The sequence below is a fragment of the Eschrichtius robustus genome, chromosome 9 (genome assembly GCF_028021215.1).
Source record: "Eschrichtius robustus isolate mEscRob2 chromosome 9, mEscRob2.pri, whole genome shotgun sequence".
Taxonomy (NCBI): domain Eukaryota; kingdom Metazoa; phylum Chordata; class Mammalia; order Artiodactyla; family Eschrichtiidae; genus Eschrichtius; species Eschrichtius robustus.
Window position 1 is genome coordinate 50,836,750 of NC_090832.1, and position 27,256 is coordinate 50,864,005.

Genomic DNA, 27,256 nt, shown 5'->3' on the forward strand with positions numbered 1-27,256 from the left:
CTTTTTGTCTGGTAGAGAGGTTTTGTTGTTGTTGTTTTTATCGTGCTAAGAAAGTGCCTTTCCATTCTTCCTTAATTAAAGCTTTTTTAAAGAAACAAAATTAATTTAATTTTATTAAATGCCTTTTGGCACTTGATATCAAGACGCTCTGTGACTTCAAAAAAAAAAAAAAAAGGTGCTCTGTGGTTGTTGTTGATTCCTGAGGACCATGGTTGATGCAATGAATCATGTTAATTGGTATCCTAATGCTGAAACATCCTTGAGTTTGTGAAGTGATAATTCAATCTTAGGGAGGGCAGTTAATAATAAGCCTTATGTTTTCTAAATTCTCAAAGCTTCCTTTTCTTCACTATCCTTCTATCCTACAACCCCCTGACCCACCCCCTGTGGCAGGCTCCTCCATTAAGAATATGCCTTCTGGGCCCCCATGGCTCTGGCAAAACTGTATGTGGAAGACAGTTGGCAGAAAAATTGGGCATTTTTCATATTCAGTTTGAAGAATTTCTTCAAGAAAAACTAATGCTTAAAACTGAGAAGAAAGTTGGACCTGAATTTGAGGACGATTCTGAGGATGAACAATTTGCAAAACAAGAACTTGAAGAGCTTGCAATTCAGGCCAATGTTACAATTGAGGAAGAAAATACAAAGAAGCTGGTAGGAATATTAATACTCTCCTTGCAGATAACTGTGCTTACTGGTGTTACTTTGGGGGAGAAGACTATAAGCTGATTCACTTTGTTATACAGCAGAAACTAACACACCATTGTAAAGCAATTATACTCCAATAAAGATGTTAAAAAAAAAAGAAACAAACTCTATAAGATTTCTAAGAAGAAAAAAATAGCCCATAAAAATCATTTAAGAGTCATCCTCCCCATTTGTTAAATACAGATCTTACTGCTCATCTAGAATATAAAATACTGAGTTTTACGTGACTCCAATAAAAAACGGAAAAGCTTTTCCTGACACGAGTGTTATATAGCATTTATTTGGGACTATGCTATTTGATATGTCTGACCTAGACTGTAAGGTTTTCCATTATCGTGTTCTCCATTTTCTATTTAACATCATAAAAAATCTGTCCCAGCGCCAGTGGAGACCTCAAAATATTAATTTCTAATGATGCCTCATAAGAAAGTTTGTATATATCTCTTAGGTGTTTTCTATCTGGAGGTATAAAGAGAAAGTTCTTAATTCTCACTCACTTTTTAACCATTTCTGATATAGCTGGACCCTTTTCTTCTCAAATGATCTCCTATAAATGGACGCAGGTACAGATTATAGTCCAGATGACTGCCTGCCTGGCCCATCCTTTAATCAGGATCTAGGTTGAATAATTGTAAGATAAACTACAAAAATCAGTTAAGCTTTATAGGTGTGTGATATAGATTGAACAAGGTTTTAGTAAAAATGATGAGACAGATGTCCTGAGACCATGTATGAAAATCAGTCATGCTAATTGCTAGTAACTCCTCTTAGCAATAGTAAATATCATTTAATATTTAAAACCATATTAAATATTGGTTTAAAGAAAAGAGCTCAGATTTTTAAATGCTTATGAGCAACAGTATAAAAAATGACCTGAGGGACTTCCCTGGTGGTCCAGTGGGTAAGACACCGTGCTCCCAGTGCAGGGGGCCCAGGTTTGATCCCTGGTCAGGGAACTAGATCCTGCGTGCATGCTGCAACTAAGAGTCCGCATGCTGCAACGAAGATCCCGTGTACTGCAACTAAGACCCAGCGCAGCCAAAATAAATAAATACATAAATATTTTTGAAAACACTGACCTGAGAAAAACAGGTCTTATCCTAATCAACTATGTAACATAGTATTGTTTATTAATATACAGTTTTAAATTTTTGTTTTGTTTTCTGATTTTTGTTTGTAGCCTCAGGAAGTACAGCTTACAGAAGAAGAAGAAGCAATCAGATTAAATCTAACAGAAAATGAGCCATTGCCTCCCGAAATCCTTGAAGCAATTCTCTCTGAGTGGTGGTTTAAGGAACCGATACGGTATCTTAATTTATATGGGCTTTTATACATTTATTGACTTTTTTTTTTTTTTTAAAGCATGACCCTTTTTTTTTTTTTAATTTTATTTATTTATTTATTTATTTTTGGCTGTGTTGGGTCATCGCTTCTGTGCTAGGGCTTTCTCTAGTTGCGGCAAGCGGGGGCCACTCTTCATCGCGGTGCGCGGGCCTCTCCCTATCGTGGCCTCTCTTGTTGCGGAGCACAGGCTCCAGACGCGCATGCTCAGAAATTGTGGCTCACGGGCCTAGTTGCTCCGCGGCATGTGGGATCTTCCCAGACCAGGGCTCGAACCCGTGTCCCCTGCATTGGCAGGCAGATTCTCAACCACTGCGCCACCAGGGAAGCCCCCATTTATTGACTTTTATTTGATTTATTCTTAAAAGTTAAAAATCTAATCCAACATAAATTTAAGAATTTTCTCCTTTACTCTCATGTAAACTAGTGATTCCACACATTAAAAACATCTAGGGGATTATTTAGGGACTTCCCTGGTGGTGCAGTAGTTAAGAATCCACCTGCCAATGCAGGGGACACGGGTTGGAGCCCTGGTCCGGGAAGATCCCACAGCCACGGAGCAACTAAGCCCATGCACCACAACTATTGAGCCTGCGCTCTAGAGGCCACACACCACAGCTACTGAAGCCTGCGTGCCTAGAGCCTGTGCTCCACAACAAGAGAAGCCACAGCAATGAGAAGCCCATGCACCACAACAAAGAGTAGCCCCCGCTCACCGCAACTAGAGAAAGCTGGCATGCAGCAACGAAGACCCAATGCAGCCAAAAGTAAATAAATTAATTAATTTAAAAAAAACCATCTAGAGGATTATTTTAAAAATACTGATGCCAGGGACCCCACCCCAAAATAATTGAATCAAAATCTTTAGAGGTGTGAGGTTGGGACCTGGGCATTGGAGGTCCCCAGGGGATTATAATGTGTAGTTGTGATTAAGGATCCATATTCTAAACCTGTGTACACTCATGACTTACCAGACTCTTTGCCTTGTAGTCTTTTAACAATTAGTTAATTCCACTGTCAACTTAAAGAAAAACACACAACCTGAGGGTTGTGAGTTTAAATTTTATTCAGGGTCTTACTGAGGACTATAGCCTGGGAGGTAGCTCTGAAGACCTGTTCCAAAGAGGTAGGGGAGGAGCCAGTACACATGTATGAATTTCTTGGCTAGGAAATACATGTAGTTAAGCATACATCTTGGTAAAAGATTGCTGCTAATCACGAAGAACAGATATCCCAAGTTAATGATTTTAGTGCTTTTCTATGTATGGGAAAATGCAAGAATCTGGGGTCATTGAAATTCTTCCTGAGATATGCATTTAACTATCTAGGGGCCTGTTTATCCAAAGGACAGAGTGCCTCATCCTGTTTTTTCATCCTGAATTCTTTTCAGGGTATGCTGTCAGTAGGTGACTGCAGTGGGTTGTGACTTAACCCCTGTATAACTGGATGATGAGCAAAGCTCTTTGTTTTTGTTGCAGTGGTTGTTCACACCACTAAATAGCTGTCCATAGTCTCATCACTTTACCAACAGCCAGGAACAAGCCTGACGCCAGACAGGACAAACTAAGAATTCCAGGCCACCAGAGTTTAAGGCTTCACCTCGATTTCCTAACCAGAATCTCTTACCTCAGTATCCACCAGAAGAAAGTGAAATGACACTTACAGTACTGATAATAGCAAACACTTCTATGGAGCTTACTGTGTGCCAGATAATGTTCTCCTATATTTTATTCATATCAATTTCCTTAATCCTTACAACTGCCCTCTGGGACAGAACTTTTATTTTCTCATTCTGGAGATAAGGAAACTATATCATAGAGAATTCAAATAACTGGCAGGTCCCAGTCCTCCTCTGGTCACTCTCTTTCATTTAGTCCCTGGCCTAACCAAGTAAGTGGGATTATTAGTCACTTTAATTTTAATTTCTTGTTCCCTAAATTAGATCAATAGTCGTAGTAAACTTAGGGATGTTGCTGGCAGCAACATAGTCATGGGTTGTTCTTCATTAACTTAGCTCCTGACTTCACATCATACATTTAAAAAAAAAAGAAAAAGAAAAAGCATATGGATTGAAGAACAGTAAAAAGTGAAATTGTAATAGCCTAAATAAAATAGCTGAACATTAGCACTACATTAAAACTTATTACAATGAAGACTTTGTAATAGCATAAGAAATTTTATTATACAATGTTGAGTTAAAAAAGAGGACACAAAGTTATTTATAATATGATAGAAAGTTGAACAAATGAAGAACCAACTAGAAAGAAACAAAACAAAATGTCAGTAACCTCTTGGATATGAGGTTGCAGATAATTTTGCCCTTTTTTCATGACTTTATTTCTGATTTTTCTATAGTGAGATTTATTGCTTTTATAATCAGGAAAAAACATGTTTTAAAAAGGCACCTGTCCTAGAGATCTAATGTAACTAATTACATTAGTTACATTACTTAGGTTTTGTATGTGAGAAGCAAGAGGGAGTTGAAGGATGTCTCTGAAGTTTGGCACCTGGATACTAGTGAGTCAGAGGAAGAGCTGTGTGGAAGGGTAACAGTGAGCATGATTTTTTGACAGTATGATGCATATATAATTCCTGAAGGGCACTCAGATGGAGAAACTAGGCAGCTTGTTGAAAATTCTAAATCAAAACTCAGAAGAGAGGTGTAGAGGTAAAAGATTTAGATGTCATTGACAAAGAAGTAACAGCTAGAACAGAAGAGACTTTGCTGAAGGCACCTCTAAAGAAAACACATATCTTACGGCCAATATATGTAAATTTGCCCAGTTAATTAGAAAGAAAACAACATTTCTAAATGACAGTTAAGAGCTGAAACTGTCAAATGTTCATGAAAGTCCTATTCCTTTGAAGAAGAAAATGTATATTTAAATAGTTAAACCAAATTTTAGATAAACAAGATAAACTTTCATTCAAAAAGGGACCAATATTAAATCTCTCAACTAAACCAAGCCAGGTTCTCCAAGCCTGATTGTTTTTATAAATACTCCCTAATGAAAATGTATTAACATTCCAAGTTATTTTCATGATTCTTAAAGTTTCATCATACTTGAGCAAGTTTGATGATCCTGTCTGAATACGATCATCTTACACATGAGCCAAGAAAACATTAATAATTGTCGCTGGTTACAAAGGGAGCCAGGGAAGAGGGTTATGAACTTTCCCATGAAAAGAAACATCATTAGAAGAAAAATGACTAAAAGGTAAGGATTCTCAATAAGGAGGTAGAGGGCAGCCAAGTAAACTCTTTATGTAAACGGTGACACGTTCATTAGGCTGGCCACTCGTCCCAAGCAGAGAACTTATTTTCTCTTTCCCTGTGATCGTCTCACAACTTTTAGTAGGCTTCTAATTAATAGTAATTGTCTATAAACTGATTGACAGTACTTTTATACTATAAATATAAGTATAAAATATTATCATTTTAATCCAACTCAGTACATTTGGGAGAAGAAACAGCATGTAGAAATATTAAAAAAATAAAAGGTACTATAGGAAACTGTTTATTCATTGGGTGTCTTATGTAAAGTTGAGAGTTATCAGTACTTTTTCATTTTTAAATCAATATTTATAATATAATATTTTAAGCCAATAAAGTAAGTTATGAAATTTCCACCTAGTTCCACAGGTTTTGTATTAGATGGTTTCCCGCGATATCCTGACGAGGTCCAGTTTCTGGGGGAACATGGGTTTTTCCCAGATGCTGCTGTTTTTATGCAAGTTGATTATCAAGATGTTTCTGATCGCCTCCTTCCTACCCAAATTGGAAAGTGGAAAGTGAAACAAAAGAAGAAATTAGAAAGGAAAAAACTCATCAAAGAAATGAAGGCAAAAATCAAGGTATGTATCTGTTAAAAAAAAAGCATGAGAGTAAATGTGTTCAGCATTTATCCAATTTATAAAGTGGTCTTTACAAAAATGTAGTTTTCTGATTTTAATACCACATTCAGTATGAAAACATTTTCATCAAATATTAAGACAATTTATAATTAAAGAGTTAAGAATTATTTGAGGGCTTTATGATTATCTACATGTTAATGTTTCTCACTCCAAGGCAAGTAAAATTAAAGATAGTGGTAGCACCAAAGTATCCGTATACCAGACACGGGAGCCCAGTTGAAGAGGCAGCAAGTGGAGCAGACCTTGAAACACAAAGAATTAAAATTTTCATTGACTTTTTCACTAGCTCCTGGAATGGTGACACCATCCATCAAGGCCATTTTAGCCTGTAGTACAACAAATCCAGGTATTAGCTTACAACATCTTTTCTTAAACTGTAGTCTGAGAAATTTCCATAAAATGTTCAAAAGTGTCATAGAGAACCTAGCAATTTCACTCCTAGGAACCTATCTAACAGAAATGAAAACATGTCCATGTAAAAATTTGTATGTGGAAGTTCACACAGCATTATTCATAACAGCCAAAAAGTAGAAACAGCTCAATGTCCATCAACTGATGAATGGATAAACAAAATGTGGTAAATATCCAGAGAGGGTCCCTTGGCTTCCAGCCCAAGGTGGCAACATAGGAGCCTCCTGAACTCAATCCACTCTGAAAGAAATCCAGAAATTAGCTGAGTGACTCCTACACATTGGGCAAATGAGAAAATACCCACATCACCTACATCAAAACAGCTGCTGCTTGAGTGTCTAGCTTCCAATCAGCCTATGCTGACTGTGATCCTCCCATTCGGGACACTGATAGGTCATGGCACACCCTCAACTACTGGGAGCCACTAAAAACAAGAAAGTGGCTTAAACAAGTACAAAGGCTTAAGAGATGGCCAAGAGCTGGGGCCAGCCTGAGCTGTGTTCATCTTCCACACAAGACCACTCTGTCAAGACAGGGAGAGGTGGCTATTTTATCTAATGGGCAGAGACCAACACATAGAGTCAAAGAAAATGAAAAAACAGAGGAATATGTTCCAAACGGAGGAACAAGATAAAATGCCAGAAACACACCTTACTGAAACAAAGATAAGTGATTTATCTGATAAAGAGTTTAAACTAATGGTCATAAGGATGCTCACCAACATCAGGAGAACAATGCATAAACAAAGTGAAATTTTCAAGAGATAGAAAATATAAGAAAGTACCAAACAGAAGTCACAGAGCTGAACAATACAATAACCAAACTGAAAAATTCAGTACAATAGCAGACTGTAGACACGTAAATCAGTTTAACAGAATAGAAAGCACAGAAATAATCCCATGCATATATTGTCAGTTAATTTATGACAAACTAGCCAAGGATGTACAATGGGGAAAAGATAGTTTCTTCAATAAATGGTGTTGGGAAAGCTATATAGCCTCCTGCAGAAGAATAAAACTGAACACCTATCTTACACGATACACAAAAGTGTACTCAAAATGAATCAAAGACTTGAAACACAAGCCCTGAAACCCTAAAACTCCTATAAGAAAAGGGGATAAGCTCCTTGACATCAATCTTGGCAATGATTTTTTTTTTTTTTGATTTGACACCAAAAGCAAAAATAAATAAGCGGGACTACATCAAACTAAAAAATTTTCTGCCCAGCAAAAGAAACCATCAACAAGATAAAAAGGCAGTCTAGGGAATGGGAAAAAGTATTTGTAAATCATATATCTGATAAGGGATTAAAATCCAAAATATATAAAGAACTCATACAACCCAGTATCAAAAAAAAAAAAAATCCAATTTTTTAAAATGGGCAGATGAACTGAATAGATACTCTTCCAAAGAAGGCATACAAATGACCAACAGGTACATGAAAAGGTGCTCAACATCACTAATCATCAGATAAATACAAATCAAAACCACAATGAGATATCACCTCTCACACCTGTTAGGGTATCTAAAATTGAAAAGACAAGAAATAAACGCTGGTGAGGATGTGGAGAAAAAGGAGCGCTTGTGCACTGTTGGTAGGAATGTCAACTAGTACAGCCACTATGGAAATCAGTATGGAGGTTCCACAAGTAATTAAAAAATAGAATTACCATATGATCCAGGAATCCCACTTCTGGGTATATATATCCAAAGGAAACAAAGTCATTATCTCAAAGAGATATCTCTCCTCCCATGTTCATAGCAGCATTATTCACAATAGCCAAGGTGTGGAAACAACCTGTGTCTGCCAACAGATGAATGGATAAAGAAGATGTGGTGTGTGTATGTACACACACACACACACAATGGAATGTTGTTCAGCCATGAGAAAGAAGGAAATCCTGACATTTGCAACAACATGGGTGGACCTTGAGGGCATTATGCTAAGTTAAATAAGCCAGACAGAGAAAGACAAATACTGCATGGCATCACTTGTATGTGGAATCTAAAAACAAATCAAACTCATAGAAACAGAGTAGAAAAGTGGTTGTCATGGGCTGGGAGGTGTGGGAAATGGGGAGAAGTTGATAAAATGGTACAAAAGTTCAGCTATAAGATGAATAAGACCTAAGGAGCTAATGTATGACATGATGACTATAGTTGGTAATACTGTACTACTGTATAATTGAAATTTGGCAAGAGAGTAGAACTTAAATGTTGTCACACACACAAGATAAATATGTGAGGTGACGGATGTGTTAATTAACTAAATGGGAGAAGTCCTTTCACAATGTATACATATCAAATCTTCATGACATATACTTTAAATATCTTACAATTTTATAAAGCTGGAAAAATAATAAATAAATAAATAGTATATTCATATAATGGAGTAGTATTCAGTATTTTTAATGAATGAACTATTGATACCCCCTACAATATGGATGACTACCAAAATCATTATACTGAGTAAATGAAGCCAGGCAAAGAAAATAGTACATACTCTATGATTCATTCCATGTGTATGACATGTCTTGAAAGGACACATTTATAGATCTGGGTTGAGTAGAAAGAATAGGGCTTTCAAATCTGGAACTAGGAAGACCAAGATGGGACATGAGAACAGTGTTAAATTATGTGACGGTCTTTGATACTGAAGAGAGTATGTCGTTGTTCCATGTGGCCACAGGGGAAAGAAGCACCATTGGTAGGAGGAAGGTACAGGGAGATGTATTTCATTATTAGTAAGACTTTCCAAAAAGAACAAAGACTGAAGGCAGTGAGCTACTTGGCAATAGATAAGCATAGACTGAGTGGACATTTGGCAGGGAGAGTATGGAAGAAAGCTCTCTTTAGTGTCAGAGAGCTAATCAGTTAATTCCAATTTTGAGGTACTGTGACTTAAATTACTGAATACATTATCACAACTCGATACTTATTAAATTATAAACAAAGTGTTAAAACCATGAAGTTCCTCTGTCACTGCTCAGACACAGTTGTCAAGTTCTTTTCTTCTTTTCATCTTGCCAGAGGAAATCCCTCTAAGGACATTGCCATCCATCCCTTTGCTCCACCACACTAAGATTACATGTCCCAGGCCATCCCTGTCCCACACAAAATCAAAGCCAATCTCTCAGCCATCCAAGAACTGTGGAAGTCAGGAGAGAGGTGTGGCAAGACACCAAGCTTCACACCATTCTACATGATATCCTTCCCTTTTCTGCTGCTACTCTCTGAAGAAAATGGGCCAAAGTGTCTGCCAGGCAAGAGGCTCTATAAACATGAGAATGGAAAAGAAAGAAGAGGGCATACCAAAGCACAGTTGCATGTTACCTCCTTGTGGGATCTGGCACCTCTAGACCAGTGTTCTCAGAGAACTCTCTGTGCTGATGGAAATGTTCTGTATCTTCACTGTCCAATACAGCAGCCACTAGCCACACATGTGGCTATTAAGCAGTAGAAATGTATTTAGTTGGTGAGGCTGAGAAATCAAATGTTTAATTTTATTTAATTTTAATAGAGCTGCAAGTGACTTGTAGCTGCCATACTGGACAGAGCAGCTCTAAAGCAATCAAGCCCCAGCCTAGACATCACATGCCCTGAGGATTTTAGGGATATGGAACAGGAAAGAGCAGATTTGCTCCTTTCTTCTCATACCCACAACTCCGCCCTGGTTCAGACTCTTTTCAACTCACACCCAGCACTCCTACGATGACCTCCTAATTGTCCTACCAGACTTCATATCTGGGCCCTCCAGGCCATCCTTCGGGCCACCTGATCTTCCTAAAACTCTGTTTTGGTCAAGTCACTCTGTTAAGATCTGAACTCCTCAGTCTGGCATTTAAAGCCCTCCCAATCCTGTTCCAAACCCTCTTTCTAACTTTATTTCTCAGTTGGAACAAATACAAACCCTCCTTACAGCTCCATCATACAATGTGCTTTTTCATACCCTTATCTGGGAGTTTCTTACACCATCCTCACACTAGCTGTGTTATACTATGTGAATTAAACCTTCTGACTTTATTAACTCATCTATAAAGTGGGATAATGCTGTCCGCCTTGCAGTATATTTTGAGCAGAAAATGAAAGAATATACATGTGCAGTGCTCAGAACAGTGATGGCATCTGGCAGACATGCAATAATTAGTTAAACTTCACTGACCACTACTTATTTGAGTGAAAGGATCAGAGGAAAAACAGACTCATAATATGTGTGTGCTTTATTATACATACTTTGCATTTCTTTTTGGTATATACAGTGGTTTCCTTATATGTTATGAAAACACAAAGGAGACTGTATTTTCATAACTCTACAGTTAAAGCACCTATGGTAAAACTCTGGTTTTAAAAAAGGAAATAATAAGAGTTTTTATAACTCTTACCCTCTGAAAAGCTACAGAATCTCTCTGGGGCTCATGAACTATATTAATTTGATTCTATTCAGTTTTAGAATTCTATCTACAAATATTTCTTGAATGTCAACAAAACATAAATTATCTGAAATGTATACTCAGTAATTGTCAGATAAAAGGAGCACAGTCCTGCTGTCCTAGACCGGAACCCCCAGGGCATGTCTTTAAGGCACCTCTCTGATCTCCCAGTATTTTAGGGCACTCCAGTTTCAAGAGTCCTGAGCCAATAAGCCCCCAAACCCAAGGGGTGCTGGTTAGTTTTCATGCAAACCTTAAGGTCATATCAAAGGACCCATTCATTGCATTAGATTTAGAGACCCCTAGAAAGACTGGAGGACTACCTATACACCATATGTGTGAATGCATCCAAAGTACATGTGCTTTTCTCACATGGATTCTTTAGGCAATTACATCTTAATAATATGATGAAAGATTATCAAACATTTTCAACAAATAGCCTCCAAGTATTTCCCTGTTTCTCCATGTACAAAATCCACCTCTCCACCAAAGGAAACAAATAAGTAATATATTTTGAAAAGGAATTCTAAAGTTTACAGAAAAAGTGACTGATCCCAAGTACCATTTATCCCTCTGGAGGGAAGTAGCTGATCAAGAGGTCCAGAGGTCCAAAGATGTAAGTGACATAATTACCACTATCACATGCTTTTCTGGAAAGTATCCTTCTGCCCAAATATTATTCCCCTTTGGGAAAAAAAATTAATATATAGAAAGTAATTTTAGGGCTTCCCTGGTGGCGCAGTGGTTGGGAATCTGCCTGCCAATGCAGGGGACACGGGTTTGAGCCCTGGTCCAGGAAGATCCCACATGCGACAGAGCAACTAAGCCCGTGCGCCACAACTACTGAGCCGGTGCACCTAGAGGCTATGGTCCGCAACAAGAGAAGCCACCGCAATGAGAAGCCCGTGCACTGCAACAAAGAGTAGCTCGCCTCAACTAGAGAAAGCCTGCGTGCAGCAACGAAGACCCAACGCAGCCAAAACTAGATAAATTAAATAAATTTTTTTTTAAAAAGTAATTTTATTATTATCCATTAATACTTTTTAATGTCTCTTTCTTTAACAGGATGACATGATTTCTAAAAGAAGGGCTGAACTTATAATAGAGAGAGAGCAAAAAAGGAAAGGAGGGGAGGTAAGTAAATAAAATTGCTTATTTCAAAAAAAAAAGGACACATTTAAAACACATATATTTTACACATATATAAAATCTCAGCAATGTAAAATAAAAAGATACATAGAAGTCTTTTTTTAATTTTTATTTTATGTTGGGAGTATAGTTGATTTACAATGTTATATTAGTTTCAGGTGTACAGCAAAGTGATTGTTATACATATATCTATTCTTTTTCAGATTCTTTTCCCATATAGGTTATTGCAGAGTATTGAGTAGAGTTCCCTGTGCTATACAGTAGGTCCTTGTTGATTATCTATTTTATGTATAGCAGTGTATATTTGTTAATCCCAAGCTCCTAATTTATCCCTCCCCTGCACCTTTCTCCTTTGGTAACCATAAGTTTGTTTTCTAAATCTGTGAGTCTGTGTCTGTTTTGTAAAGAAGTTCATTTGTATTTTTTGTTTGATTCCACATATAAGTGATATCATATGATACTTGTCTTTCGCTGCCTGATTTACTTCACTTAGTATGATAATCTCTAGGTCCATCCACGTCTCTACAAATGACCCAATTTCGTTCCTTTTTTGTTCTGTATTGTTTTGTTTTTTGTTGTTTTTGTTTTTCTGCTATTCTCTTTTTTCCTTTTTTTTTTTAAATGTCTTTATCGGAGTACAATTGCTTTACGTTGTTGTGTTAGTTGCTGCTGTATAACAAAGTGAATCAGCTATACGTATACATATATCCCCACATCCCATCCCTCTTGCATCTCCCTCCCACCCTCCCTATCCCACCCCTCTAGGTGGTCACAAAGCACCGAGCTGATCTCCCTGTGCTATGTGGCTGCTTCCCACTACCTATCTATTTTACATTTGGTAGTGTATATATGTCAGTGCCACTCTCTCACTTTGTCCCAGCTTACCCTTCCCCCTCCCCGTGTCCTCAGGTCCATTCTCTACGTGTGCATCTTAATTCCTGTCCTGCCCCTAGGTTCTTCAGGACCTTTTTTTTTTTTTTTAAGATTCCATATATACGTGTTAGCATACGGTATTTGTTTTTCTCTTTCTGACTTACTTCACTCTGTATGAGAGACTCTAGGTCCATCCACCTCACTACAGATAACTCAATTTCATTCCTTTTTATGGCTGAGTAATATTCTATTTAATATATATGTATCACATCTTCTTTATCCATTCATCTGTTGATGGACATTTAGGTTGCTTTCATGTCTTGGCTATTGTAAATAGTGCTGCAGTGAACATTGGGGTGCATGTATCTTTTCATGTATCTTTTCTCCAGAAATATGCCCTGGAGTGGGATTGCTGGATTATAAGGTAGCTCTATTTTTAGTGTTTTTAACGAAACGCCATACTGTCCTCCATAGTGGTTGAATCGATTTACACTCCCACCAACAGTGTAGGAGGGTTCCCTTTTCTCCACACACTCTCCAGTATTTATTGTTCGTAGATTTTTGAAAATGGCCATTATGACCCGTGTGAAGTGATACCTCATTGTAGTTTTGATTTGCATTTCTCTAATAATTAGTGATGTTGAGCATCAAAAAGATGCATAGAAGTCTTGATGGAAATATAGTTTATGTATAAGTTTGGAGATTATATATCATTTTTATTTTCTTCACACTTTTTGGTATTCTATAACTGTTTACAATGAACTTTTATTACTTGTATAATCAGAAAAATGAACATTTTTAGAAGAAAGAAAACCAAGATGTTTAAATAAGATGTTTAAATAATCTAATACAAAATATAATAATACTACATTAAACTATGCTTCTTGTGGATTTTCATTTGTGCTTTTCACACTTCAGCTCATGCTACAGGGAGATAGGCTGGGAGCTTGGGAATAAGGTCTAGACAGAGAGCCTGTGAAGTTGTGCTGGAGCTAAAATATAGATTACCTTGAGATAAAGAACGGAATGGGGCAGAGCCTGTAGACGCTCAGAGTCACATACTGTGCAGGATGTTCAATGCAGCTCCTCTTTTCCATCTGCTGATTTTTTGAAAAGATAAACCTTGAAGATCATGGATTTTGTTTTGTTTAGAGAGGAGCTAGTCCCCGGTTGACCTAGCTGACCCAAATGCTACAGCCAAGCAACTCAGATGAAATATTCTATCTTATAAACAAAGTAAGATTTTGTAAGTTAGCTCTTCTGAGACTTAATCTTTTATAAAAATTGGCTATGTATCTCCCACAATTAATTTATACAAACTGACTTTTGGAAGACAATTCCTGAGATTTTTTATGAGAGTCCCTGAGATTTTTAATGAGATTTTCTGAGATTAAAACTGTGTATTTTTTTTAACTTTTTTGATGGGAATTTTATATGTACTGCTACTGCCTCAGACAAGGAAAGACTAAACACAGTGCAGCATCTCAAGTATCACTTAGTGCAATTGTTATAATCAGTTAATGTGACAACCTGAGTTGAATCCATCCTGACTCCACGTAGACCTTGGAGCTTGCTTTCATGCACAGAACCAGGGGTCTTCTCATCATTTGCCTCTCTGTACAGAAATATGCAGCTTCTTGACTCACCTTTTTCCCAAGCAGTTAGGGAACCATATGCAGATAAAGCCCTTCCCAGGTTTGTCTTCTCAGCCTTAACATTATTGCCTTTACTGTCTGACTTTTTAGCAACAAATATAACACTTTTAACATTAGAAATCACTTCAAAGTCTCAAGGTGACTACTTCCATTAATTTTATAGAAAAATGTCGCCATCATGTGGAATTTTAGTCTCCAAATGTGACTGAAGAATATTCTATAAACCAGTGGCTTCATACAGATTTACAATGCATATCTCCCAATTCCTTGGAGGCCTTGCTTCTACTCTTACCCCTAGCTCCAGAATCTTTGCCCTCGTCCTGTACACTAGCTCTTTCTCTGGTGCCTGGGTCCCTTTTACCAAGTGTAGTGTAGCCACATGCAGGAGAATGCCAGGAATAGCCGTGAAGGATTTTATCACTTTTCTAGATATGAGGAGATGCAAGAATTGGGCTCATAAAATCATCTCCTGAAAATATCTAACTATCTGAAGACCTGTTCTGCCAGTTTTTTCTAGAGCACAGAGTGCCTCATTTCTGATCCATCCTGAACTTCTTTCCGGGGCTGTTGAAGGTCAGCAGCTGCAGCAGCTCATAATTTAATCCTTGTAGAGGTAGAGGGCAAGTGCCAATTTGTAGGTGACAAAAGACAGAGCTTTCTATCAGAGTTTTAGTCCCCCTCTGCCACCACCACTCTAATGGAGGCTGCCCTCCCAGCAAATGCACAAAATAAGAGAACTGACCCTAAGCCAATCCCGCCCTCCAAATTTTGACTACTCTACAAAATCTGCCTTTGTTCACTCTTCAGAAGCCCTCTGGAGCAAGAGAGAGAGAAAAAAATGTGTGTGTATTTGTGTGTGTGTTGTCCATGGCTTATGGTTATTAATCTGCTAGAGGCTAAATGAACTTATTCCTTCATACTGGAGGCAGATCTCTGAGACCATGAATTTTAGAACATGTATCTCCTAACATAAGGACTGAAAGATACTAGACATAAGGAACAAAGCAGCGCTGTTCCAGAGGACCAAAATGCCATTTACAGAAAAATAAAACCTTTTTCCCTAAAAAGAATTAACCTGTGGGTCTCTCAGATGGTCTCCTGTGAAGATTTTTAGGCTATTAACCTTTTAAAAAATTTAAAGGAACTAGCCACAGCAACGTGATCAGAAAAAGAAACAGCATACATATTGAAAAGTAAGAACAAAATTTAATATTTGCACATAATTTGATTATCTAGAAAGTCCAAGAGGGTAAATTGCAGAAAAATTATTTAAGGTTGATCCCACCAGCTCCTCATGTAACAGTGACATTTGTCCCCATGAAGAAAAAAGTAAATAATTTCTAAAGTAATTAAATAATTTGTGTAGAAAATGCTAGGTGCCACAGAATGTTGGTTGGTGCTCTTCATCATCTGGGACAAGATCCAGCCTGCCTGCCTCTTCTCATCCTCACATCTTAAATGGAAGCATGATACAACCTGTCCTGCTCACAAACCCAGAGCTTACAGTTGCTCTGAATTAATCAGTTTAGTCCTTCATTTGTAAAAATGAATGGACAACCAAGGATAGCCATATATTTGAAATTATCAATACAAAGAAGAACCAAGATGAACAAACAGAGTAATTGACTCTAAAACAAATAGACAATACAGGAAATATATTAAACATTTTAAAAATTCCAATTTGCCTTAAATAATTCAAGAACTTGTATCCATAAAACAAAAACCGGATGGTATGAAAAACCAGAGAGCAAAAAAAAGTTCATGGAAACTACAATATAGCATTTAAATTAATTGAAAGTTTCTTGTTAAACTTATATAGTTTAATTTTTCAAATTAACAAACAAGTTGGAAGAGCTATTAAATAGAGCTGGAGAGGTGAGCAAAAGTTCATCTGAAACTAAGATGTCTGCAGCTCGTAGTGTGGACTCATCCCACCATACCTCCAATGATCGTTAGCAAATCAAATCTCAAACTAAAACATTGTCAAAGTATAAGAAAAAGGAAAAAGTAGTAAGAGAACCAAATGGCTTCAAAATTCAAATAAAAAAGAATAAGAACTGAGAAACATAGTTCCAATGCCAAACTCCTTCGGGGGAAAGAGGAGCCTGGGCACAGAACAGGGAAGGGCCCTTTGTCCTCTCATCTTCCTCCCGGCACCTGCAAGTCCAAATCCCAGCTCCAGGCGCCTTTAAAGGAACCAGGGTCTAATCAGTTAGAAAGATCAGGAAATAGCGAGCTAATCAGAAGTGTGCAGGCAAGAGGTAATGACAGGGCAAACAGTAGAGCAGGACTAGAAAGGAGGAGAGAGTCTTAAGTATTATTTAGGATTCCTGTCCTTAGAAACTGGATGTGCAATAATGGAGAGCGAGGAGTCAAGATAAGTCCCAGGTTTCCGACTGGAAGGCAGTGCTCCATCTGGGACAAGGGATACTTCAGGGCGACGTGCATAGAGGCAGTGCAGGAGGATCAGTAGGACAGGGTTCAGTGTTACGCAAACTGAACTGTAGCACTTCGAGCCTATACAACACCACTTAGTATCAGTATCCTGTCGTGGTCTTCAATAATCATTTATGTGTTATTCTGGTTTCCTCAGATAAGCTGCAGCCTCCTCAGGGGCGTGTACTATTCTATTAGAACAGTGCTTTATACAAAATGACAATAATAACTATAACAGCATAATAATAGGAATAACAGCTATCATTTGCATGCTTACCATGTACCTGACAGTTTTCTGAGGGCTTTGCATGTATTAACTTATTTTAGCACTGCCAACAACCATGTGAGGGAGGTACTTTCCTTATTCCTATTTTACAGATGAGGAAACTGGTTTTGTCCAAGCTAACACAGCTAGGGAGTGTTTTATATACTCTTTGAGTTGCATTAAATATTGTTACTGAAGACCATGAAAAACATGTAATGTTCTGACAACTATAGCATTAAATATTAGCAGTTAATATCTTGTCTAGGTACTTATTTATGGGATCACTGTGGTGTTAGAGTCTTGAAGGCATTAAATTTCTTGGATGCCAGATATTTGAAATTTTACTATACCAGTTGATGAACGTTGCATGCCATACTAACCAATATCCACTTATTCCAAAATATCCCAGATGATTAGTTAGCAGTGTCATTTGTTCCATATTTTATGTATAGTAAAAGGGAATATTTTCTTCCTTAGACTGTTAGAAAAGATGAAGACATGAGCGAGGAAGAACCTGAAGATGAGGAAGATGATATTGACAACATCCTTGATGAATTTCCAAAAGATGAGGAAGTGATGAGTGAGGAAGATGAAGAGCAGGAAATTGATGCGCTCAAACGCCTGAGAGGTGAACTGGGAGAAAAATTTGAAGCAGATATGAATAATTTACAAATAATACAGGTTATTACTTTTTCATTTTTCATAATTCAAAAAATAACGTTTGAGAATGAAACAAAAGCGATTTGGTTTATGCCTTGGTTTCTTTTTAACATTTCAAAAGAAATGTATATTTTTAGGGGTTAGGTTCCTTTCGTCAGCACCACTTACAATTATAAAAACTAGTTAATAAATCAAGGGCAACATGGAAGCCACATAGGGTTAAAGTTTTAGCTGCCAACATGCAGTTACTTGGAAGCTGAAAAATATTTGTTCTCTAGGCTGAAGTAATCAGTTACTAGCAACGTCCCTGTGCTGTAACTAAATACTGCCAGCCTCCTTCCCACTAAAAATATTTGGTTTTATGATTTTTTTTCATTAGGAAGAATTTGAGAAGTTTTTGATACCAGTAATTCTCATTAATGGAGCTCGGAAAACCCACATTGTACAATACATATTGAATATGAAACTGAAACCGCTGGTGGAGAATCGTGCAAGCATTTTTGAGAAATGTTATCCAATATCATCCCACCTTGCCCAGAAAATGCTCAGCTTTACCTACAAGTATATAAGCTCGTTTGGCTACTGGGACCCTGTAAAGGTAATGTCAGCAAATGTATCTGAAAGCCATGTTCTTTCTCTTATTTCTTTTTTTTTTTAAGTATGTCTAAGAAGACAGTGGATAAGTTCAAAAAATTGTAAGCATTGTATAGTATTCTTAACTAGCTATAAAAATATGTGTGGTTGTTTCGCCTTTCTGAAGTAGGAAAGTAGTTGAAGGGTTTATTTCTTTCGTCTATTTCTGTAGCAATCATCCAGTTCCAACTTGTTTTTAACTCTGTAGCAGAAGATGGTAGTAGAAATATTTTCAAACTAGACATCTAGCGAGCTGAGCTCTGACACAATTTGCTATCTAATTTTAGGCAAGTCCTTTAAACTCTTTGATTCTGTTTTCTCACCTTTAAGATGGGAGGATACTGCCATCAGGCCAATGTGATCAAATGCAAGAATATAAAGTTCTCTGGAAAGTGTGAGATACCATACAAAATGTGCCTTTAATGTTCGTCACAAACTTATTTCTAAGCACCGTATTTTTATGCAGTGTGGACAAGCATTTAATGTAACTGGAATTCAGTAACTTCAAATATGGGATGGTTTTCAACAAATCTTAATCAAGAACATGCCAACCACTGTGTCAGTCCCTGAGAATAGAGCAGTGAATAAAACAGACAAGGTTCCTTTGTCATGGGCCTTATATTCTAGTTGGGTTGGAGAGGGAGGATAGGCAATAAATAAGTAAACAAATAGGTTCTTGTCAGGTTGTATTAAGTGCTATAAAGACAATAAAAGAATGTCACGTAAAGGTGACCTGCCCTCTCGACCAGTGTACCTTCTTATTTCCATCAGTGAAGTAGCACAGTGGAGAAGACCATGGCCTCTCGAGCCAGACTGCCTGAATTCAAAACCACCACTTACTAGCTAAGTGACCTTGAACAAATTACTTCACCACTCTGAGCCATTCCCATTTGCACAATGGCAATAAGAATAGTCCCTACCTCACGATATTGTTACAATTACTAAATCAGTTAATTATTGTAAAGTGCTTGCAACAGTGCTTGTTTTTTTGTGAATGCTCAATTAATATAAGTTGTTGTTGTTATTAACGTGTATTGGTCACTGATAAAAAGTATTTTGGAGGAAGGGATCCAAAATGGAGCCATGTGCATATTACTTGAAACCTCCTTCTTGGTTGATGTTGATACAATCAGTTTCAATTCTACTTAATTGTGATATCTTCTTTACCTTAACTGTAAGGATGTCAAGAGAAACCTTTTCAAATATCATGCTGAAATATAGAAACATTATGACAGTTCCCTCCATAGAGAATCAGATAAAGTTAAGCACGTATTAGGATCACCTAGAAAGCTTTTGAAAAATAGTTACACCCTAACCTTCTCTTTGAGATGGGCAAGAGAGGGGAAGAAGCAGTCAAAGTCAGAACCCTATTTAAGGACCCATGTCCAAACATAATTAGGATTGTATAAAGATGCCTTGTGGAGAAATCAGTGCATGGTCATAGGAAGGGTTTAAGCATATAAATCATTTTTTCAGGGCTGTTGGGACTCTTTCTGGGTACCTGACCACTTGATGTTTCTGATTTGATGACACCTTGGGTATTCTGACCTATGGAGAAGAAAGATACATGCTAGATATTTTGGGCAATAGCAGAAACTATTGTAAGAATTCACACTTAATTTGTGAATCTGAAATGGAATCATTAAACGTTCAGCTTTTCTTTTATTACCAAGTATAAGAAATAGAGCAGACATTCCCACCCCATCCCTGAGTTCCTTCTTATCCCTAACATTTACTCCCGGCCACGAACGTCACTTCAGCCCAAGAATGATGAAGCTGACAACACCATTGACCTGTGACAACTATCCTGGTGTAGTTCTGGGGGAGGAGCAATATTACCAGACTGTTTCCCACCTACTCTGTCAAGTCCAGGGATGACTGATGCTTGGCCATCTGATGATATAAAAAAGATATCCATTTAATTACCCAGTCGTCATCATCACCAATGCAAAGATGTGGGACCAGTCCTCCCTCTCCATTCCATACCGACACCTTAGGCTGCCTTTTAGGTGTATTCTTCCCTTTTGTGGCTGCTCTTGATGTTTGTGTGAGTGGGATTTCGTCTGTATAAAAATGTAGAAGAGAAGCTAGTGGGATCTGTCCTACCAGTACACTCCCATATATAACCCAGGACCCCACCTGTATTAGTCTACTCATGCTGCCATAATGGAATACCACAGACTGGGTAGCTTAAACAGCAGAAATGTATTTTCTCACTGTTCTGGAGGCTGGAAGTCCAAGATTAAGGTGCCAGCAGGGATGGTTTTTCTGGTGAGGCCTCTCTTCCTGGCTTGTAGATGGCCACTTCTCACTGTGTCCTCAGTGCTTTTCCTCTGTGCTCATGCACTCCTGGTGTCTCTTTTCTCTTCTTATAAGGACACCAGTCCTCAGATTAGAGCCCCATTCTTATAACCTCATTTAACCTTAGTTACCTCCTTAAAGGCCCTGTCTCCAAATACAGTAACTTTGAGGGTTAGGGCTTCAAACCATGATTTTGGGAGGACACATTTCCGTATATTACGCCACCTTAGGAATGGACCTGTCTGTGAAGATAAATTGGCCCATGAATATATCCAAACACCTTTACACTCCTTGGCAGAAACATTCAGTATATGCTAAACACATTATAAAGGAAGTAGAATAACTATAATTGTCAGAAACTGAAACATTTAAGAAAAACTACATTTATTCCATATGAGTATAAAATAATTCATTCTTTTTACAGTTTTTTAATATCAGTATTTGATTATAATTAGTTTTCTTGTTCTATAAGAAAGATTTTACAAATTTGTTTTTTCAAGTGTATTTGGGGAAAATGCTGTTTAAAATAAAGCTAACTTATTAATTCAGTTGTGCATATATTGCAGCTAAGTGAAGGAGAGACAATCAAGCCAGTTGAAAATTCAGAGAATCTACTTCATCCTGTAATCCATCGTCAGTATATTTATTTTTTATCTAGTAAGGAAACTAAAGAAAAATTTACGAAGAACCCAATCAAATATATCCGCCAACCCAAACCTAAGCCTACTATGCCCATTAGGATTGCACTTCTGGGGCCTCCAAAATCTGGGAAAACTACAGGTAAGGGTGTGTTTGCCTTTACTATCCTTAAGCATAAAAGAATCTCCTGAAGACCAGGACCACTTTTCCAGGAAGCTAACTATCAAAACTGACTCAAAAAGAGACAGAACACCTAAATAGGCCAATAACCATTGAGGAGAAGGCATTCAAAAATATAGCCCCACTCCAAAACAGCCCAGAATCAAATGGTTTTGGAGGAAAATTATGTCAAACTTTCAAAGAATTAAAAATTCAAGAGATACTTCCTGTGTTTTTATAAGCTTTTGCAGAGCAAGGGAAAAGAAAGTAAACTGACCAATTTATTTTCAGTTTTTTTTAAAGTAAAGAATATAGTCCATACAATTAAAAATATATAAAAAATATAAATTCATTTTTAAATTAGCATGACCCTGATATCAAAACCTAACAAAGATAATACAAAAAAATAAACTACAAATGAATATTATTTATAAATATAGTCAAATAACAGTTATATTAAGATTTTATTAGCATAAAAATTATATTTAAAATTTTATAAATATAATCTACTGTATTAATAAGTTAAAGAGTGAAAATCCATTATCTTAATCATTACTGAAAAAGGCATTTGGTAAACTATAATGTTTGAATTTTTTATATCTTGAGACTTTTTTTTTTTAAGGCAAATAGTCCAACAATAGGTGAGTGTGGTATTTCAAGATGACATGTGACATGATAACCACATGAACAGTGGTTGGTCGCGATGATAATAAAATGGGAAAGGGCAGATACCAGAGATATTTAAAAGGGAAATGACAGGACTTAATGACTGACGGCATAGAGAATGAAGGGGAGAGATGAGGTCAAAGATTAATTTTCACCAGAAATAATAAAAGGGATTTTTGTATTTTAGCTCTTCAGATGAAAAGTGTGTTTTCCCCATTTAAACGTCTTAACATCATGAAGAGTCTTTAATAGCTGTGTTCTAAAAGTTCACAAAGATAATGATATTTCCCAAAGAAAGCTGTACATTGACATTCAAGATCCTACAACCACAGCAAAAAGTAAAATGTAGATTAGACAATCTGATTCCTTGATTTTTGTTGAAATAGAGGTTAATCTTTAAACAAAATGTCAAATTGTAAACGCTTAATTGTTTTCATAGCTTATGAATAATAGGTGTGACTCTCGCGTTTGTGGCAAAGCTGAGATGAAGCCTTCTGCGGCCCTCACAGGGGAGTCCCTCCCGTGTGGCCCTAATTGTGGCCAGTTAACCTGTATTCCCTGTGGGACCAGATGAGTCTCAGTGTCCTCTACACACTGCTGTCTCCAGACCGTGATGAAGCAGGGTCTGTAGACCCTGTCAGAGCACACCCACATTTAACAGTAACTGGAAGCTATTATCTGTGGTCTCACTTAGCAGAAGCAGAGGCCAAGCCTGAGTCCTCTTTCAACAAATGGCAACATCTATGTGCCCTTGGACAAATTATTCCATTTCAGTGGGCTGCAGTTCTCTCATCTATAAAATTGGAACTTCAATACCCACTCTACGCACTTGATGGAATAGTTGAAAATATCAAAAAAAGTCACAGAAGAAATATTACCTCATAAGCTGTAAATTACTATTAAAATGTCAGATATGCCATTATAATTTTAAAAAATTACTTCCTAAGGATTAACTGCCACCTAACTGTATAGGGTAAGCTATCCTGATTGCAGCCTGGAGTCCGTAAATGGATAGATAGGGAAATGGTTTAATCCAGTGACACAAGGAGCATTGAATTGTTATTTTGGACATAATACCAAATAATAATAGTACACATAGGATGCCTTATAAAGCTCTGAAAAATTTTGCTACCTCGTGCAGAAGGAAAAAAAACACTTAAATGGTTTAGTTATAGAAAAACCTCACAGAGTTGGCTCATTAACCAGACCCATCAGCCACATACCTGAAGTGCTAATAATGATTGACCTTTGAACAGTATTAATTCAAAAAGATGTAGCAATTTTAATTTTTGAAATTACTTTGAGGACTGTGAAGATTAGCTTGCTGTTGATGTCAATTAACCAGAGTCTGAAACTAAGATTAACTGATGAATTTGTGAAACGGAATAAGTTTAAAGTTTTAATGTTTTTCAGTTGCCAAAAAAATTTCAAGTGACTATGGCTTAAAGCGTTTGTCAATAGGAGATGCTCTGCGTTATGTATTAAACCACCAACCAGACACAGAGCTGGCACTTATGCTAAATTGGCATCTTCATAAAGGAATGACAGCACCTGATGAACTGGTCGTTCAGGCCTTAGAATTATCTCTGATGGGAAGTACATGTAATACTGCAGGGTAAGTGGGGGCCGTGGAGGTGGAGAGGGAGTGGGATGGAGTTACATCTTTGAGGAAATTACTCACTGGAATGTAAAACACTTAATCGTAAACAGGGTTTAAAGCTCTTGTAAAGTGTGTGTGATGTGCTTTTCAAACTCTGGGCACCTATATGGTTACATGTTTTAATTTTCTGTCAAGCTAAAACTCGGCTTGAACACTCAACATGCCAGAAGAGCCAACAGGCCACTTCCCTCCCTGCAGCAGCCCCTGAGCTGTCCAGGAGTCTCCAGGTTTACCCAATCCATAAGGGAGGCCTGTGCGACTTCCACAGCCCAGCAGAACTCCTCACTGCCCCATGGGGTGATGGAGGCGTGGCCCTCCCCTGTCCCCCAGGTGGTACTGGTCCCGTGGAGATGGTCTCTCCCTGGCCCAGCTCTCTGCACAGGAAGCAGCGCCCCTCCCTTGATGCTGCATTTGGACAGGAGAGCCCTGTGCTTGAATGGTCTTCAGTTTACACTCCTCCGCTCCACCACGGCTTTCCTGGCACAGCCAGTGGTCCCAGCCAGTAGTAAAAGCCGATAAAACCTAAGGCCCTGCTCTTGAGCCCAGGTCATTGACTTAAAATCTTGCTGATTTACTCAAGGCTGTTTTATATTAGGAGCCTCCTGGCCCTTCCCTACCAATGGTCCTTAATCAAGTCCTTGACAGTTCTAATTTCAGTTATCGGGGAGCAGATTCTGGAGTGTCAAGTTTTTTTCCCCAGAGAAGGCCCTGGGACTTAAGCAAATTGTGTTACCTCCTTCCTGGCATTCAGCTTTGCATAGGAGGGATCTTAGTGAGGGCAACGTCGGTTAAGTCACAAAGGTTTTATTTCACCTTAATACCAGGACAGTGACTGCCCAGTCACCCTGAATTTCCCTGATCCTGAGGGCCTCTCAAGTGATCCTTCACAAGACAAAGGAGTTGAGCTACTCTCCATTAAAAACCAACAATGGCGGGCTTCCCTGGTGGCGCAGTGGTTAAGAATCTGCCTGCCAATGCAGGGGACACGGGTTCAAGCCCTGGTCCGGGAAGATCCCACATGCCGCGCAGCAACTAAGCCCGTGTGCCACAACTACTGAGCCTGTGCTCTAGAGCCCTTGAGCCACAACTACTGAGCCCGAGGGCCACAACTACTGAAGCCCGCGCACCTAGAGCCCGTGCTCCACAACAAGAGAAGCCACCGCAATGAGAAGCCCGTGCACCGCAAGGAAGAGTAGCCCCCGCTCGCCACAACTAGAGAAAGCCCACGCGCAGCAACGAAGACCCAAAGTAGCCAAAAATAAATTAATTTAAAAAAAAACAACCAACAATGGCAGCTCAATACATTCTCTAGTTGGCTTGTGGGCTATGTCAATTTATAATCCTCTCTGCCATAGAACTTAGAACTAGTTAGTGCCTAGAGACTTAGCTGGAGAGCACTGAGGGAGGACTAACCAGCCCTTCCTGGTGATGTCAGCCAGCAAGCCCAGCTCAGCCACCTCAGAGTCGGTTTCCTGACTTTGGAATTTGTAGACAGCCTTTAGTCCTCTTCTCAGTTGGCTAGTGACACTCATTACCTTACACGGTTGGACTAACAAATTCTCCATCATTTCTGCTCAGAGGCCTGATGGGTCCTGATGGAATGATTCTCTCCCAGATACCATAGGGCTCTCTCACCAACTACCCATCTTCCCTTCCACTCCCAGCCTCCTCACAGAATTTTACTACAAAAGCAAGTTTAGAACACAGTGTTTTCTGTATTTGCTTAATCTCTTACTAAAATACGATTAACTGTGCCAGGACCTTTTTTTTTTAATTTTAAAACATTTTAATGTACTTCTTAAAATCTTGATTTACAAGACACCTTGTCTTATTGCCACTGACCTTTCAGTACAAAATTTTTACACTATCTATTTGCTATAAAACTACAACATTAAGATCAGGGTTGGATAATTCTTCCCTTGCTGGCCTTCAGTTATAAGGAATATCCATTAGTCTACTACTAATTGCTTTACGTACTTGATCTACAGTCTTTAAGATAACTCTAAGGGTTAAATATCATTATTTTACTATTTTTACTGAAAACTGAGGCTCAGAGAGGTCCGACCAGGTTTCAAATCTAAGTCTGTGTGCCTCTGAAGCCTATACTCTTTCCACTGTTTCATGCTAGAATAGTAGCACCAATTAAGTAATAACAATGTTCAAGGTATTATGTGTATTATCTCTCGAAGTCTGCTAAAACCTAGCTCTATGATGCTAAGTGTATGAATCAGAGCTGTGTCTGTATGTATGCAGCCCTCCTTCTGGCTCTTGGGCTGACTGAGGTTAAAAATATAGTGATAAAGGGAGTTCCCTGATGGCCTAGTGGTTAGGATTCCGGGCTTTCACTCCTGGGGCCCGGGTTCAATCCCCGGTCGGGGAACTGAGATCCCTCAAGCCATGCAGCCAAAAAAAATAGAGAGACAAAGAGGGCAAGGTGACAAGATAAATCAAGTTACATAGGAACAGTACAGGGCTAATCCTAAAGATAGACTGTTTCTGGAAGACAGAAAGGAAGGTCTGAGAGAAAAGACATCTGGAATTTTTATTTTCACGTTTCTCCTTATTAGTGTTGTCATTGATGGATACCCTGTATCTAAATATCAAGTGAGTCTCTTGGAAGCTAGGTCAGTCATCCCCATGGTCATCTTTGAGTTGGATGTGCCTTCCAAAGAGATTTTCAAAAGATTGCTCCTGGAAAAAAAAGAGGAACCAAGGTAATGTATGTGATGGAAACAATGATAAAGGAATAAACTTTAATCAACCAGAAAAAGCAGGGTTTTAACAGCTTTTTCCATTCCTTCTGTTTCTCTATTAGTTTGCCTTATCCATTGCATAACAGCTCACAGATTATAGCTGTCAAGAACTCAAAGTACCGCAAAAATATCGATGAGATTAGGCAATATTATCAAGAACAACATCAGAACTGGTATGTGATTGATGGCTTTCACAGCAAATGGTGGGTATGGAATGAAGTCAGTAAGAAGGTTAAAATGGTGAATAAACACATGCAGATATACCTGGGAAGAATAAAAGCAGGTAAGAAAACGTGTAACTCTGAAAACACAATAAGATGTGAATTTGAAGTCTATGCATGCCTAACTCATGTTACCGTAATTCATTCAATTCGAACATTTGTTCCCATGACCTTAATCAGTATTTTAAATACATAGTATTTTCCAATTATGTGGGCATGTATATTTGTTCTAATAAATGACTGCCTCTACTCAAGCTATCAGCTTAGCTCTCCAGCTAAGTCTCCAGGCACTAACTAGCTCTAAGTTCAATGGCAGGGAGGATTATAAATTAACATAGCTCGCAAGCCAACTAGAGAATGTATGGGGCAGCTATCATTTAT

At 38.1% G+C, this 27,256-nt stretch overlaps 1 protein-coding gene across 1 annotated transcript in view; it reads left to right on the top strand.

Annotated features, from left to right (window-relative positions):
* The window catches only part of AK9 (adenylate kinase 9), a 117,369-nt gene that overhangs the window by 81,277 nt on the left and 8,836 nt on the right, over nucleotides 1-27,256 (top strand). The window contains exons 27-36 of the mRNA XM_068550841.1: nucleotides 394-654; nucleotides 1,889-2,013; nucleotides 5,685-5,904; nucleotides 11,871-11,939; nucleotides 17,661-17,864; nucleotides 18,223-18,441; nucleotides 21,344-21,557; nucleotides 23,655-23,856; nucleotides 26,469-26,615; nucleotides 26,717-26,937. Coding sequence (XP_068406942.1) covers nucleotides 394-654; nucleotides 1,889-2,013; nucleotides 5,685-5,904; nucleotides 11,871-11,939; nucleotides 17,661-17,864; nucleotides 18,223-18,441; nucleotides 21,344-21,557; nucleotides 23,655-23,856; nucleotides 26,469-26,615; nucleotides 26,717-26,937 — 1,882 coding nt within the window. The remainder of the gene's footprint in view (nucleotides 1-393; nucleotides 655-1,888; nucleotides 2,014-5,684; nucleotides 5,905-11,870; nucleotides 11,940-17,660; nucleotides 17,865-18,222; nucleotides 18,442-21,343; nucleotides 21,558-23,654; nucleotides 23,857-26,468; nucleotides 26,616-26,716; nucleotides 26,938-27,256) is intronic.